Below are 13494 nucleotides of genomic sequence, written 5' to 3'. Positions count from 1 at the left end.
TTCCTGGACCCAAATGAACCCTGTTCCTGGACCCAAATGAACCCTGTTCCTGGACCCAAATGAACCCTGTTCCTGGACCCAAATGAACCCTATTCCTGGACCCAAATGAACCCTATTCCTGGACCCAAATGAACCCTATTCCTGGACCAAAAACCAATCTCAATGGATAATCTACATTGAAAGTGCTTTTTGAAAAAGGAAACTGGAACATACGGTTGTTAAATATTTGCCCTGAGAATAGCTTCCGGATTGGGATATGACTGAGATAAGGATAAGATTGGTAGGGTGGCTTTCCTGGGTTTCTAGGGCCCCTGTGACCGATCTAGGGTGAATTTGCTCCTAGACACTGATCTTGGGACAGTTTTTCCTTTCCCCCACTAATGGTTAAGGTTAGGATTGAGAGAGGGTAAGATGATCCTAGATCTGTACCTAAGGAAAACTTAACCCCAGAGCCCTGATGTACATGATGACCCACCTCCTCAATGAAGACATCGTAGTCAGAGTCGTCTATGTCAAATCCGTCTTCATCTTTGATCTTGCCGTCTGTGATGTAGCGCTGGCCATGGCCGCTGCTGCCAACCTCTGCTGTGCCTATGGATATGGACACTATTATGTATAGAATTAAATCGATACCGTGTACAGTACAAGTAACAATATCGGCATCATGAGACTATGACAAGAGCACAGTGAGTCACAATGTCACAGTTAGTCTGACTCTCCAGACAGATGGACAGGTGGGGGGACATAGAGTTGGAAATAGCTGCCCATGCTAACACAGGCCTTGTGGCAAGTACTCTATCCAACTCTATGGTGGGGACTTGGTCGAGTGGGCAGCAAACACACAGGGAGCCCATGGTGCTGAGGATGATAATGATGATTAGCTAATAAATGTTGGTGGATGATCCCCTTTATAGGGATTGATGATATACAGTAGTAGCCTGGTCCTAGATCAGCTTGTGCTGTCGTGTCAAAGTCATGACAAGGAGTTTACATAATAGCACAAACAGATCTGGGACCAGGCTAATACAGTAGTTGTCCCAGGTCTACCTGTCACAGTGTAGAGAGCTTGTTTCACCACATACTGGAACCTGTCCCCCAGATATACGACTGACCATGCAGACAGAGACCAGGCTGAGTCCGGCCAGACAGTAGGAAACAAAAACACCATGATGTTTAGAATCCCCAACCTAAATGTTTTATTTCACATATAATGCTGTGTGTTTGTGTGTGTGTGTGTGCAGAACAAACTCAAAATAATTACTCCTCACCATAACGTAGGAGTCAGGTAAGGTTACTACTGACCATAATGTAGAAGTGGGGTAAGGTTACTACTGACCATAATGTAGGAGTGAGGTAAGGTTACTACTGACGAAATGTAAAGGAGTGAGCGTAAGGTTACTACTGAACGCATAATGTAGAAGTGAGGTAAGGTTCTACTGACCATAATGTAGGAGTGAGGTAAGGTTACTACTGGACCATAAATGAGGAGTGGGGTAAGGTTACTGACTGACCATGAATGTAGAAGTGAGGTAAGCGTTACTTAGACCATATGTAGGAGTGGGGTAAGGTTACTATGACCATAATGTGAGTGAGGGTTAAGGTTACTATTGACAATAATGTAGAGATGGGTAAGGTTACTATCTGACCATAATGTAGGAGTGGGGTAAGGTTACTACTGACACATAATGTAGGAGTGGGGTAAGGTTACTAGCTGACATAATGTACAGGTAGTGGGGTAGAAGGTACTACTGACCAATAATGTAAGGAAGTGGAGGTAAGTTGTTACTGCTGACACAATGTAGGAGTGAGGTAAGGTTACTGCTGACCATAATGTAGGAGTGGGGTAAGGTTACTACTGACCATAATGTAGGAGTGAGGTAAGGTTACTGCTGTCCATAATGTAGGAGTGGGGTAAGGTTACTATTGACCATAATGTAGGAGTGGAGTAAGGTTACTACTGACCATAATGTAGGAGTGGGGTAAGGTTACTATTGACCATAATGTAGAAGTGGGAATAAAATGGGTTGTGTTTAGTAAGGAGAAAACTTTTTAAATCAGAGTGAAAACAGAATGAGTCCTCAATGTGTTATGGTAAAGATGAGTGGCATTAAAATGATCCTGCCCTCTTTATTCTTTGTTTTATGGGAGGGAACTACAAATAAGACAGTGGGGATGTGTAACGCCCCCCTCCCTGCCTCCCTCCCCTCACGTGCCCCATGTTTTTGGTCATGCAGGGAGGTAATTTGGAGATATGGGTGCTAGTCAAGTCCTGTACAAACCCGCCCTTCCCCGCGGGGGGCAAACCTCCCCCATCCCCCCGCTCTTAATCCTGTCTGATGAGGCCAGGGCGTAACCCGATTTTCGCCCTGTGAGGGGGGGCAGGCTTGTGACGCAGTGTGTTGGGACAGCCTCTCTTAAGATGCTTCATTCAGTCCAGTTTAACCCTGTGATTGCCACCATGTGTCGGCGCGCCAGCCGTCCACCCACATGGCTCTAGGAGTTGGATTGACAGGACAACAGGCCCCACAGTCCTCGTCACAACATGGCATCAGGAACCTCTCTCTGTTCTATAAAGGGTTAAACTTGTCTCCAGTACCTATTTGGGAGTCTTACCTCCAACCTGTATTTATAACCTTATGTTTACCTAATACAGTGTGTGTGCAAACAAACAAAAAACACACTTCCATACTTGCCCACGCACACACACACCAGAGTAAAGCATACTTGCTAATGTTTGCCCATAGACTGCCAGTCTACCATGGCCCCTCTCTCCCCTATAAAGACAGTACTGATCCGGAGCCTCGGGTTATCTCTGGCAGCCTCCTAAATGGCATCCTATTCTCTATATAGTGCACTACATTTGACCAGGGCCCATAGGGATCTGTCAAAAGTAGTGCACTATGTAGGGAATAGTGTGCCATTTGTGACACAGCCTCTTTCTCTCTCATGTCAATATCAATCAGCCCATAAACCTCCCTTCCCCCCCCCCACCACACCAATTGTAATTTACATTATAACAATAGGAAAATACAATTCTCTGGACCCGGTCTAAGTCTATCGCTTTATCTCCATAGACTTAAAGAAATGGACAGAAAACACATATGCTCTCTATGCATGCACACCTCTCTCTCCGTGCGCGCGCACGCACGCATGCACGCACGCACGCACACACGCACGCACACACGCGCACACACGCACACACACACACACACACACAGTGGCGGGGCAGTTACCAGGGGTGCGGATGGGGTTGTTGATGGCGCTGGGAGGGCTCACTCCATGGACGTTGGCGGCTCGGACCACAAACTGGTACTCCGTGTCGGGGCTTAACCCTTTCAGTACCATGGAGTTGGCTTCAATGGGCTCCCTGATGTAGGTCCACTCTGTGTCCATCTCAGGCCTGTATAGAGGAGACCATTCATATAGGAATTACACTGGTGCACTGACTAAAACACTATTCAGAATATAAAACATTGAGAGAAAAAAATTATATCTCATGAAATAATGCATTTATTTATTTTTTTAAACTGGGAGGAATATGGAGTGTGCAACTTAATTCATGGTCTGTGTTAGTCTGCACCTTGTTAACGGGCGTGTTTCTCCAGCTTCATGCTCTACTTAACTAGAGGGCCACTGACTGCATAACTTCCAGGTTATCTTACAGGGTTCTCACCACGCACTGCACACCTGTCCTGCACACTTCCAGTCCCAACACGGTTCACAGGTCAAAGTTGAGTCTCAACACAGATCGTCTTAACACAGAAACACAACTCATTCTCAACTGATTGGCAGGCAACACCGGGATAGTGTTTTCAGCAAATGTTCATATGAAATTGAAAATATGCTGTGGTCTAAAAATATAAGAGATACGTATATTGATGTAGCTCCATTTAAACAACCGTTTCTACCTTTTTTCAAAGTTGCCATTTGATATTAGAATTCGGGCAACGGATCAACCCAAATCCAAGTATCTGCTTGTTCTAGCAGGCGTGAAACAGTATCTTACTCTATTGGCTGGGAACATGAGGATATTACAAATCAGACAATTTGCTTGGCAGGGTGAGGTGATCAGAGTTGAACATGTACAGCTGGTACTTTTAATACTGTCCATCTCGCTTTCCTCAAGTCAATGTTATTTTTTAAATCAATACTTCTCATTTTAAATGGACTGTGTGAAGAAAACGGCTGTTCAAATAGAACCACTGTAGTTTGGTAGAGTTGAGAATTCAAACTGAAACATGCATTCTAGAGTGGAACAAATCTGCAAAAAGGTATAAAAACATTACTGTCTTCAGAGGGCTAGTCTTTTCTTTCTTATTTTTCTCCCCAATTTCATGGTATCCAATTGGTAGTTACAGTCTTGTCCCATCGCTGCAACTCCCCTACGGAGTCAGGAGAGGCGAAGGTCGAAAGCCTCCAAAACACAACCCAACCAAGTCGCACTACTTCTTGACACAATGCCCACTTAACCCCAGAAGACAGCCGCACCAATGTGTCGGAGGAAAACACCGTACACCTGGCGACCGTGTCAGCGTGCACTGCGCCCGACCCGCCACAGGAGTCGCTAGTGCGCGATGGAACCCTCCCCTAATCACTCCTTCCGTGGCCTCCAACTGCTCTTACACGCTAGCAAAACCAAATGCATGCTTTTCAACCGTTCGCTGCCCGCACCCRCCCGCCCGACTAGCATCACTACTCTGGACGGTTCTGACCTAGAATACGTGGACAACAACAAATACCTAGGTATCTGGCTAGACTGTAAACTCTTCTTCCAGACTCATATCAAACATCTCCAATCCAAAATCAAATCTAGACTTATCCAAACTTACCCTCGTAAAACTGACTATCCTACAGATCCTCGACTTCGGTGATGTCATCTACAAAATAGCTTCCAATACTCTACTCAGCAAACTGGATGCAGTATATCACAGTGCCATCCGTTTTGACACAAAAGMCCCTTATACCACCCACCCACTGCGACCTGTATGCTCTAGTCGGCTGGCCCTCGCTACATATTCGTCGCCAGACCCACTGGCTCCAGGTCATCTACACGTCTATGCTAGGTAAAGCTCCGCCTTATCTCAGCTCACTGGTCACGATAACAACACCCACCCGTAGCACGCGCTCCAGCAGGTATATCTCACTGGTCATCCCCAAAGCCAACACCTCCTTTGGCCGCCTTTCCTTCCAGTTCTCTGCTGCCAGTGACTGAATTGCAAAAATCGCTGAAGCTGGAGACTTACATTTCCCAAACTAACTTTAAACATCAGCTATCTGAGCAGCTAACCGATCGCTGCAGCTGTACATAGTCCATCTGTAAATAGCCCACCCAATCTACCTACCTCATCCCCATATTGTTTTTATTTACTTTGCTGCTCTTTTGCACACCAGTATCACTACTTACACAACATCATCTGCTCATCATCATCTGCTCATCTATCACTCCAGTGTTAATCTGCTAAATTGTAATTACTTTGCTACTATGGCCTATTTATTTTCATACCTCCTCATGCCATTTGCACACACTGTATATAGACTTTCTTTTTTTCTATTGTGTTGACTGTACRCTTGTTTATTCCATGTAACTCTGTGTTGTTGTTTCTGTCGCACTGCTTTGCTTTATCTTAGTCAGGTCGCAGTTGTAAATGAGAACTTGTTCTCAACTAGCTTACCTGGTTAAATAAAGGTTAAAGAAAAAAGTAGAAGACTGACTAGAATTGTTTACCGCTAGCGTAAGCTAAATAGTCACTGTATAAACGTACCTGATGTAAGCAACAAGAAAGTGTAGAACTGGTGCACTTCCCTCACTCTCACCCTGTGTCCACGACAACGCAAGCTCTGTGTCCGATACGGCCGCGACAGTGGGCTGAGTGGGAGGGGACGGAGGCATACACATCTCTGCGGATGGGAAAGAACAACCCTGTCATGTGACATTTAAATGTCCCGCTGAACTCAATGTAAGATCATGCTCGATTTACAAAGTCAAATAAATTCATCCTAGAGGGGGAATTACAAGGAAGGAAACAATAAACAACAACAGGAAGAAAATTAATATACCACAACATACTGCATACCATACATGATATTAATATACCACCACATACTGTATACCATACATGACATTAATATACCACCACATACTGTATACCATACAGGATTAATATACCACCACATACTGTATACCATACATGACAATTATAACCACCACATACTGTATACCAGTACATGAATTAATATACCACCACAAACTGTATACCATGCATGAAAAACCAATTTAATATACCACCACATACTGTATACCATAGCATGACATTAATATACCCACCAATACTGTATACCATGCATGACATAATATACCACCAAAACTGTTATTACATACATGATATTAATATACCACAACATACTGTATACCATACATTATATTAATATACCACAACATACTGTATACCATACATGACATTAACACAGGGTTTCTTGTACTTTTTCTGCACACAACTAAAAAGTTGACACTCGAAAATTCAGGGGATCGAACTTGGAGAATGTATATTCCTTAATTACCGCTGTGTGTTCATTATTCACAAAATGTTAGGTCCCGCTGGTTATCCTTACACACAATAATGTAGAAGGAGTAAAAGCTTCTTAGTTGACACTGAAAGGTAGTGTTCTAAAAAACGAATCTTAGTTTGTTTGATAAGATTACAGATTTTCTCAAGGGACCTCATTTGAGTTTCAGACCCCACGTTTGGGAACCACTGCATTAACATATCAAATCAAATCCCATTTTATTGACCACATACACATGGTTAGCAGATGTTATTGATCACATACACATGGTTAGCAGATGTTATTGGCCACATACACATGGTTAGCAGATGTTATTGTGAGTGTAGTGAAATGCTTATGCTTCTAGATCTGACAGTGTAGCAGTATCTAACAGGTMATATCTAACAATTCCACAACAAAACCTAATATCTAACAAATTCCACAACAAAACCTAATACACACAATCTAGTAAAGGAATGGGATAAGAATATATAAGTATAAAATATATGGATAAGCAGTGACAGCACACCTCAGACAGGTCTAGCTTGTAGAGTAAAAATAAAAAAATAAAAAATACAGCACAGCACAGTATTGTGGTCACCTTTGCTGTCACCTCTGCTGTCACCCTTGATTACCTTGTAAAGAAGTGCTGATGTCCCTGGGCATGCTAGGTCGGCCCTCGCCTGCCCATCCATACGCACCAACACTAACTCTGTACTGGGTGGCAACTTTAAGGTTACCAATGTCCACATCCTAGGAAAAAGGGTGAGAGAGAGTATAGTAAGCTTGTCTGCTCTGAAACTTCCATTCACATACAGCACCAGTCAAAAGTTTGGACACACCTACTCATTCAAGGGTTATCTTTATTTTTGCTATTTTCTACATTGTAGAATAATAGTTAAGACATGAAAACTATGAAATAACACATATGGAATCATTTAGTAACTAAAAAAGTGTTAAACAAATAAAGATATATTTTAGATTCTTCAAAGTAGAATGCATACTCTTTGTCACGTCTGCTCCCGCTCTTCCCCCGGGTAAGGTTACTATTGACATAATGTAGGAGTGGAGTAAGGTTACTACTGACCATAATGTAGGAGTGGGGTAAGGTTACTATTGACATAATGTAGAAGTGGGAATAAAATGGGTTGGTGTTTAGTAAGGAGAAAACTTTTTAAATCAGAGTGAAAACAGAATGAGTCCTCAATGTGTTATGGTAAAGATGAGTGGCATTAAAATGATCCTGCCCTCTTTATTCTTTGTTTTATGGGAGGGAACTACAAATAAGACAGGGGGATGTGTAACGCCCCCCTCCCTGCCTCCTCCCCTCACGTGCCCATGTTTTTGGTCATGCAGGGAGGTAATTTGGAGATATGGGTGCTAAGTCAAGTCCTGTACAAACCCGCCCTTCCCCGCGGGGGGGCAAACCTCCCCATCCCCCCGTCTAACCTGTCTGATGAGGCCAGGGCGTAACCCGATTTTCGCTCCTGTGAGGGGGGGCAGGCTTGTGACGCAGTGGTGTTGGACAGCCTCTCTTAAGATGCTTCATTCAGCTCCAGTTTAACCCTGTGATTGCCACCATGTGTCGGCGCGCCAGCCGTCCACCCACATGGCTCTAGGAGTTGGATTGACAGGACAACAGGCCCCACAGTCCTCGTCACAACATGGCATCAGGAACCTCTCTTGCCTTCTATAAAGGGTTAAACTGTCTCCAGTACCTATTTGGGAGTCTTACCTCCAACCTGTATTTATAACCTTATGTTTACCTAATACAGTGTGTGTGCAAACAAACAAAAAACACACTTCCATACTTGCCCACGCACACACACACCAGAGTAAAGCATACTTGCTAATGTTTGCCCATAGACTGCCAGTCTACCATGGCCCCTCTCTCCCCTATAAAGACAGTACTGATCCGGAGCCTCGGGTTATCTCTGGCAGCCTCCTAAATGGCATCCTATTCTCTATATAGTGCACTACATTTGACCAGGCCATAGGGATCTGTCAAAAGTAGTGCACTATGTTAGGGAATAGTGGTGCCATTTGTGACACAGCCTCTTCTCTCTCATGTCAATATCAATCAGCCCATAAACCTCCCTTCCCCCCCCCCACCACACCAATTGTAATTTACATTATAACAATAGGAAAATACAATTCTCTGGACCCGGTCTAAGTCTATCGTTTATCTCCATAGACTTAAAAAAATGGACAGAAACACATATGCTCTCTATGCATGCACACCTCTCTCTCCGTGCGCGCGCACACACGCAGGCACGCACGCACGCACACACGCACGCACACACGCGCACACACAGTGGCGGGGCAGTTACCAGGGGTGCGGATGGGGTTGTTGATGGCGCTGGGAGGGCTCCTCCATGGACGTTGGCGGCTCGGACCACAAACTGGTACTCCGTGTCGGGGCTTAAACCCTTTCAGTACCATGGAGTTGGCTTCAATGGGCTCCCTGATGTAGGTCCCATCTCTGTGTCCATCTCAGGCCTGTTAGAGGAGACCATTCATATAGGAAATTACACTGGTGCACTGACTAAAACACTATTCAGAATATAAAACATTGAAAAAAAATTATATCTCATGAAATAATGCATTTATTTATTTTTTTAAACTGGGAGGAATATGGAGTGTGCAACTTAATTCATGGTCTGTGTTAGTCTGCACCTTGTTATACGGGCGTGTTTCTCCAGCTTCATGCTCTACTTAACTAGAGGGCCCACTGACTGCATAACTTCCAGGTTATCTACAGGGTTCTCACCACGCACTGCACACCTGTCCTGCACACTTCCAGTCCAACACGGTTCACAGGTCAAAGTTGAGTCTCAACACAGATCGTCTTAACACAGAAGCACAACTCATTCTCACTGATTGGCAGGCAACACCGGGATAGTGTTTTCCAGCAAATGTTCATATGAAATTGAAAATATGCTGTGGTCTAAAAATATAAGAGATACGTATATTGATGTAGCTCCATTTAAACACCGTTTCTACCTTTTTTTCAAAGTGCCATTTGATATTAGAATTCGGGCAACGGATCACCCAAATCCAAGTATCTGCTGTTCTAGCAGGCGTGAAACAGTATCTTACTCTATTGGCTGGACCATGAGGATATTACAAATCAGACAATTTGCTTGGCAGGGTGAGGTGATCAGAGTTGAACATGTACAGCTGGTACTTTTAATACTGTCCATCTCGCTTTCTCTCAAGTCAATGTTATTTTTTAAATCAATACTTCTCTTTTAATGGACTGTGTGAGAAAACGGCTGTTCAAATAGAACCACTGTAGCTTTGGTAGAGTTGAGAATTCAAACTGAAACATGCATTCTAGAGTGGAACCAATCTGCAAAAAGGTATAAAAACATTACTGTCTTCAGAGGGCTAGTCTTTTCTTTCTTATTTTTCTCCCCCAATTTCATGGTATCATTGGTAGTTACAGTCTTGTCCCATCGCTGCAACTCCCCTACGGAGTCAGGAAGAGGCGAAGGTCGAAAGCCTCCAAAACACAACCCAACCAAGTCGCACTACTTCTTGACACAATGCCCACTTAAACCCAGAGACAGCCGCACCAATGTGTCGGAGGAAAACACCGTACACCTGGCGACCGTGTCAGCGTGCACTGCGCCCGACCCGCCACAGGAGTCGCTAGTGCGCGATGGAACCCTCCCTAATCACTCTTCCGTGGCCTCCAACTGCTCTTACACGCTAGCAAAACAAAATGCATGCTTTTCAAACCGTTCGCTGCCCGCACCCGCCCGCCCGACTAGCATTCATCTACTCTGGACGGTTCTGACCTAGATACGTGGACAACAACAAATACCTAGGTATCTGGCTAGACTGTAAACTCTTCTTCCAGACTCATATCAAACATTCCAATCCAAAATCAAATCTAGACTTTATCCAAACTTAACCCTCGTAAAATGACTATCCTTCAGATCTGACTTCGGTGATGTCATCTACAAAATAGCTTCCAATATCTACTCAGCAAACTGGATGCAGTATATCACCAGTGCCATCCGTTTTGGACACAAAAGCCCCTTATATCACCCACCACTGCGACCTGTATGCTCTAGTCGGCTGGCCCTCGCTACATATTCGTCGCCAGACCCACTGCTCCAGGTCATCTACACGTCTATGTTAGGTAAAGCTCCGCCTTAATCTCAGCTCACTGGTCACGATAAACAACCCACCCGTAGCACGCGCTCCCAGCAGGTATATCTCACTGGTCATCCCCAAAGCCAACCACTCCTTTGGCCGCCTTTCCTTCCAGTTCTCTGCTGCCAGTGACTGAATTGCAAAAATCGCTGAAGCTGGAGACTTACATTTCCCAAACTAACTTTAAACATCAGCTATCTGAGCAGCTAACCGATCGCTGCAGCTGTACATAGTCCATCTGTAAATAGCCCACCAATTACCTACCTCATCCCCATATTGTTTTTATTTACTTTTTGCTGCTCTTTTGCACACCAGTATCACTACTTAACACAACATCATCTGCTCATCATCATCTGCTCATCTATCACTCCAGTGTTAATCTGCCTAAATTGTAATTACTTTGCTACTATGGCCTCTTTATTTTTCATACCTCTCATGCCATTTGCACACACTGTATATAGACTTTCTTTTTTTCTAATTGTGTTGACTGTACACTTGTTATTCCATGTAACTCTGTGTTGTTGTTTCTGTCGCACTGCTTGCTTTATCTTAGTCAGGTCGCAGTTGTAATTGAGACTTGTTCTCAACTAGCTTACCTGGTTAAATAAAGGTTAAAGAAAAAAGTAGAAGACTGACTAGAATTGTTTACCGCTAGCGTAAGCTAAATAGTCACTGTATAAACGTCCTGATGTAAGCAACCAAGAAAGTGTAGAACTGGTGCACTTCCCTCACTCTCACCCTGTGTCCACGAAACGCAAGCTCTGTGTCCGATACGGCCCGCGACAGTGGGCTGAGTGGGAGGGGACGGGGCATACACATCTCTGCGGATGGGAAAGAACAACCCTGTCATGTGACATTTAAATGTCCCGCTGAACTCAAATGTAAGATCATGCTCGATTTACAAAGTCAAATAATTCATCCTAGAGGGGGAATTACAAGGAGGAAACAATAAACAACAACAGGAAGAAAATTAATATACCACAACATACTGCATACATAACATGATATTAATATACACCACATACTGTATCCATACATGACATTAATATACCACCACATACTGTATACCATACATGACATTAAATATACACCACATACTGTATAACCATACATTGATATTAAATACCACCACATACTGTATACCATGCATGACATTAATATACCCAAACATACTGTTACCATACATGATATTAATATACCACCACATACTGTATACCATGCATGACATTAATATACCACCACATACTGTATACCATACATGATATTAATATACCACCACATACTGTATACCATACATGATATTAATATACCACCACATACTGTATACCATACATGACTTATCATATACCACCACATACTGTATACCATACATGATATTAATATACCACACAAACTGTATACACATATGACATTAATATATACCACACATACTGTATACCATACATGACATTAATATACCACCACATACTGTAACCATGCATGACATTAATATACCACCACAAACTGTATACCATACATGATATTAATATACCCACACAACTGTATACATACATGATATTAATATACCACAACATACTGTAATACCATACATGACATTAACACAGGGTTTCTTGTACTTTTTCTGCACACAACTAAAAAGTTGACACTCGAAAATTCAGGGGATCGGAACTTGGAGAATGTATATTCCTTAATTACGCTGTGTGTTATTATTCACAAAAATGTTAGGTCCCGCTGGTTATCCTTACACACAATAATGTAGAAGGAGTAAAAGCTTCTTAGTTGACACTGAAAGGTAGTGTTCTAAAAAACGAATCTTAGTTTGTTTGATAAGATTACAGATTTTTCAAGGGACCTCATTTTAGTTTTCAGACCCCACGTTTGGGAACCACTGCATTAACATATCAAATCAAATCCCATTTATTGACCACATACACATGGTTAGCAGATGTTATTGATCAATACACATTGTATTTAGCAGATGTTATTGGCCACAATACACAGGTTAGCAGATGTTATTGTGAGTGTAGTGAAATCTTATGCTTCTAGATCTGACAGTGTAGCAGTATCTAACAGGTAATATCTACAATTCCACAACAAAACCTAATATTAACAAATTCCAACAACAAAAACCTAATACACACAATCTAGTAAAGGAATGTAAAGAATATATAAGTATAAAATATATGGATAAGCAGTGACAGCACACCTCAGACAGGTCTAGCTTGTAGAGTAAAATAAAAAAATAAAAATCCAGCACAGTATTGTGGTCACCTTTGCTGTCACTCTGCTGTCACCCTTGATTACCTTGTAAGAAGTGCTGATGTCCCTGGGCATGCTAGGTCGGCCCTCGCCTGCCCATCCATACGCACCAACACTAACTGTACTGGGTGGCAACTTTAAGGTTACCAATGTCCACATCCTAGGAAAAAGGGTGAGAGAGAGTATAGTAAGCTTGTCTGCTCTGAAACTTCCATTCACATACAGCACCAGTCAAAAGTTTGGACACACCTACTCATTCAAGGGTTATCTTTATTTTTGCTATTTTCTACATTGTAGAATAATAGTTAAGACATGAAAACTATGAAATAACACATATGGAATCATTTAGTAACTAAAAAAGTGTTAAACAAATAAAGATATATTTTAGATTCTTCAAAGTAGAATGCATACTCTTTGTCACGTCTGCTCCCGCTCTTCCCCCCCCCCCCCCCCGGCGCTCGAGGGCGTCAGGTTGCCCTGCATCCCGCCTCCCTCGCTGCAGGGGATTGACAGGCCTCTTGCCTCAGC

General features: G+C 43.0%; 1 protein-coding gene across 1 annotated transcript in view; it reads right to left on the bottom strand.

The window, feature by feature from the left end:
* The window catches only part of LOC111973937 (pikachurin), a 45177-nt gene that overhangs the window by 15651 nt on the left and 16032 nt on the right, over positions 1-13494 (bottom strand). The window contains exons 5-8 of the mRNA XM_024001390.3: positions 7179-7296; positions 5763-5898; positions 3234-3400; positions 476-591 (exon numbers count right to left, since the gene is read on the bottom strand). Of these exons, the coding sequence (XP_023857158.3) occupies positions 476-591; positions 3234-3400; positions 5763-5898; positions 7179-7296 (537 nt within the window). The remainder of the gene's footprint in view (positions 1-475; positions 592-3233; positions 3401-5762; positions 5899-7178; positions 7297-13494) is intronic.

Source organism: Salvelinus sp. IW2-2015, linkage group LG15 (assembly GCF_002910315.2).
Source record: "Salvelinus sp. IW2-2015 linkage group LG15, ASM291031v2, whole genome shotgun sequence".
In the NCBI taxonomy this organism is placed as follows: Eukaryota; Metazoa; Chordata; class Actinopteri; order Salmoniformes; family Salmonidae; genus Salvelinus; species Salvelinus sp. IW2-2015.
The sequence above is the reverse complement of the archived record's forward strand: the minus strand, read 5'-3'. Positions and strand labels throughout refer to the sequence as shown.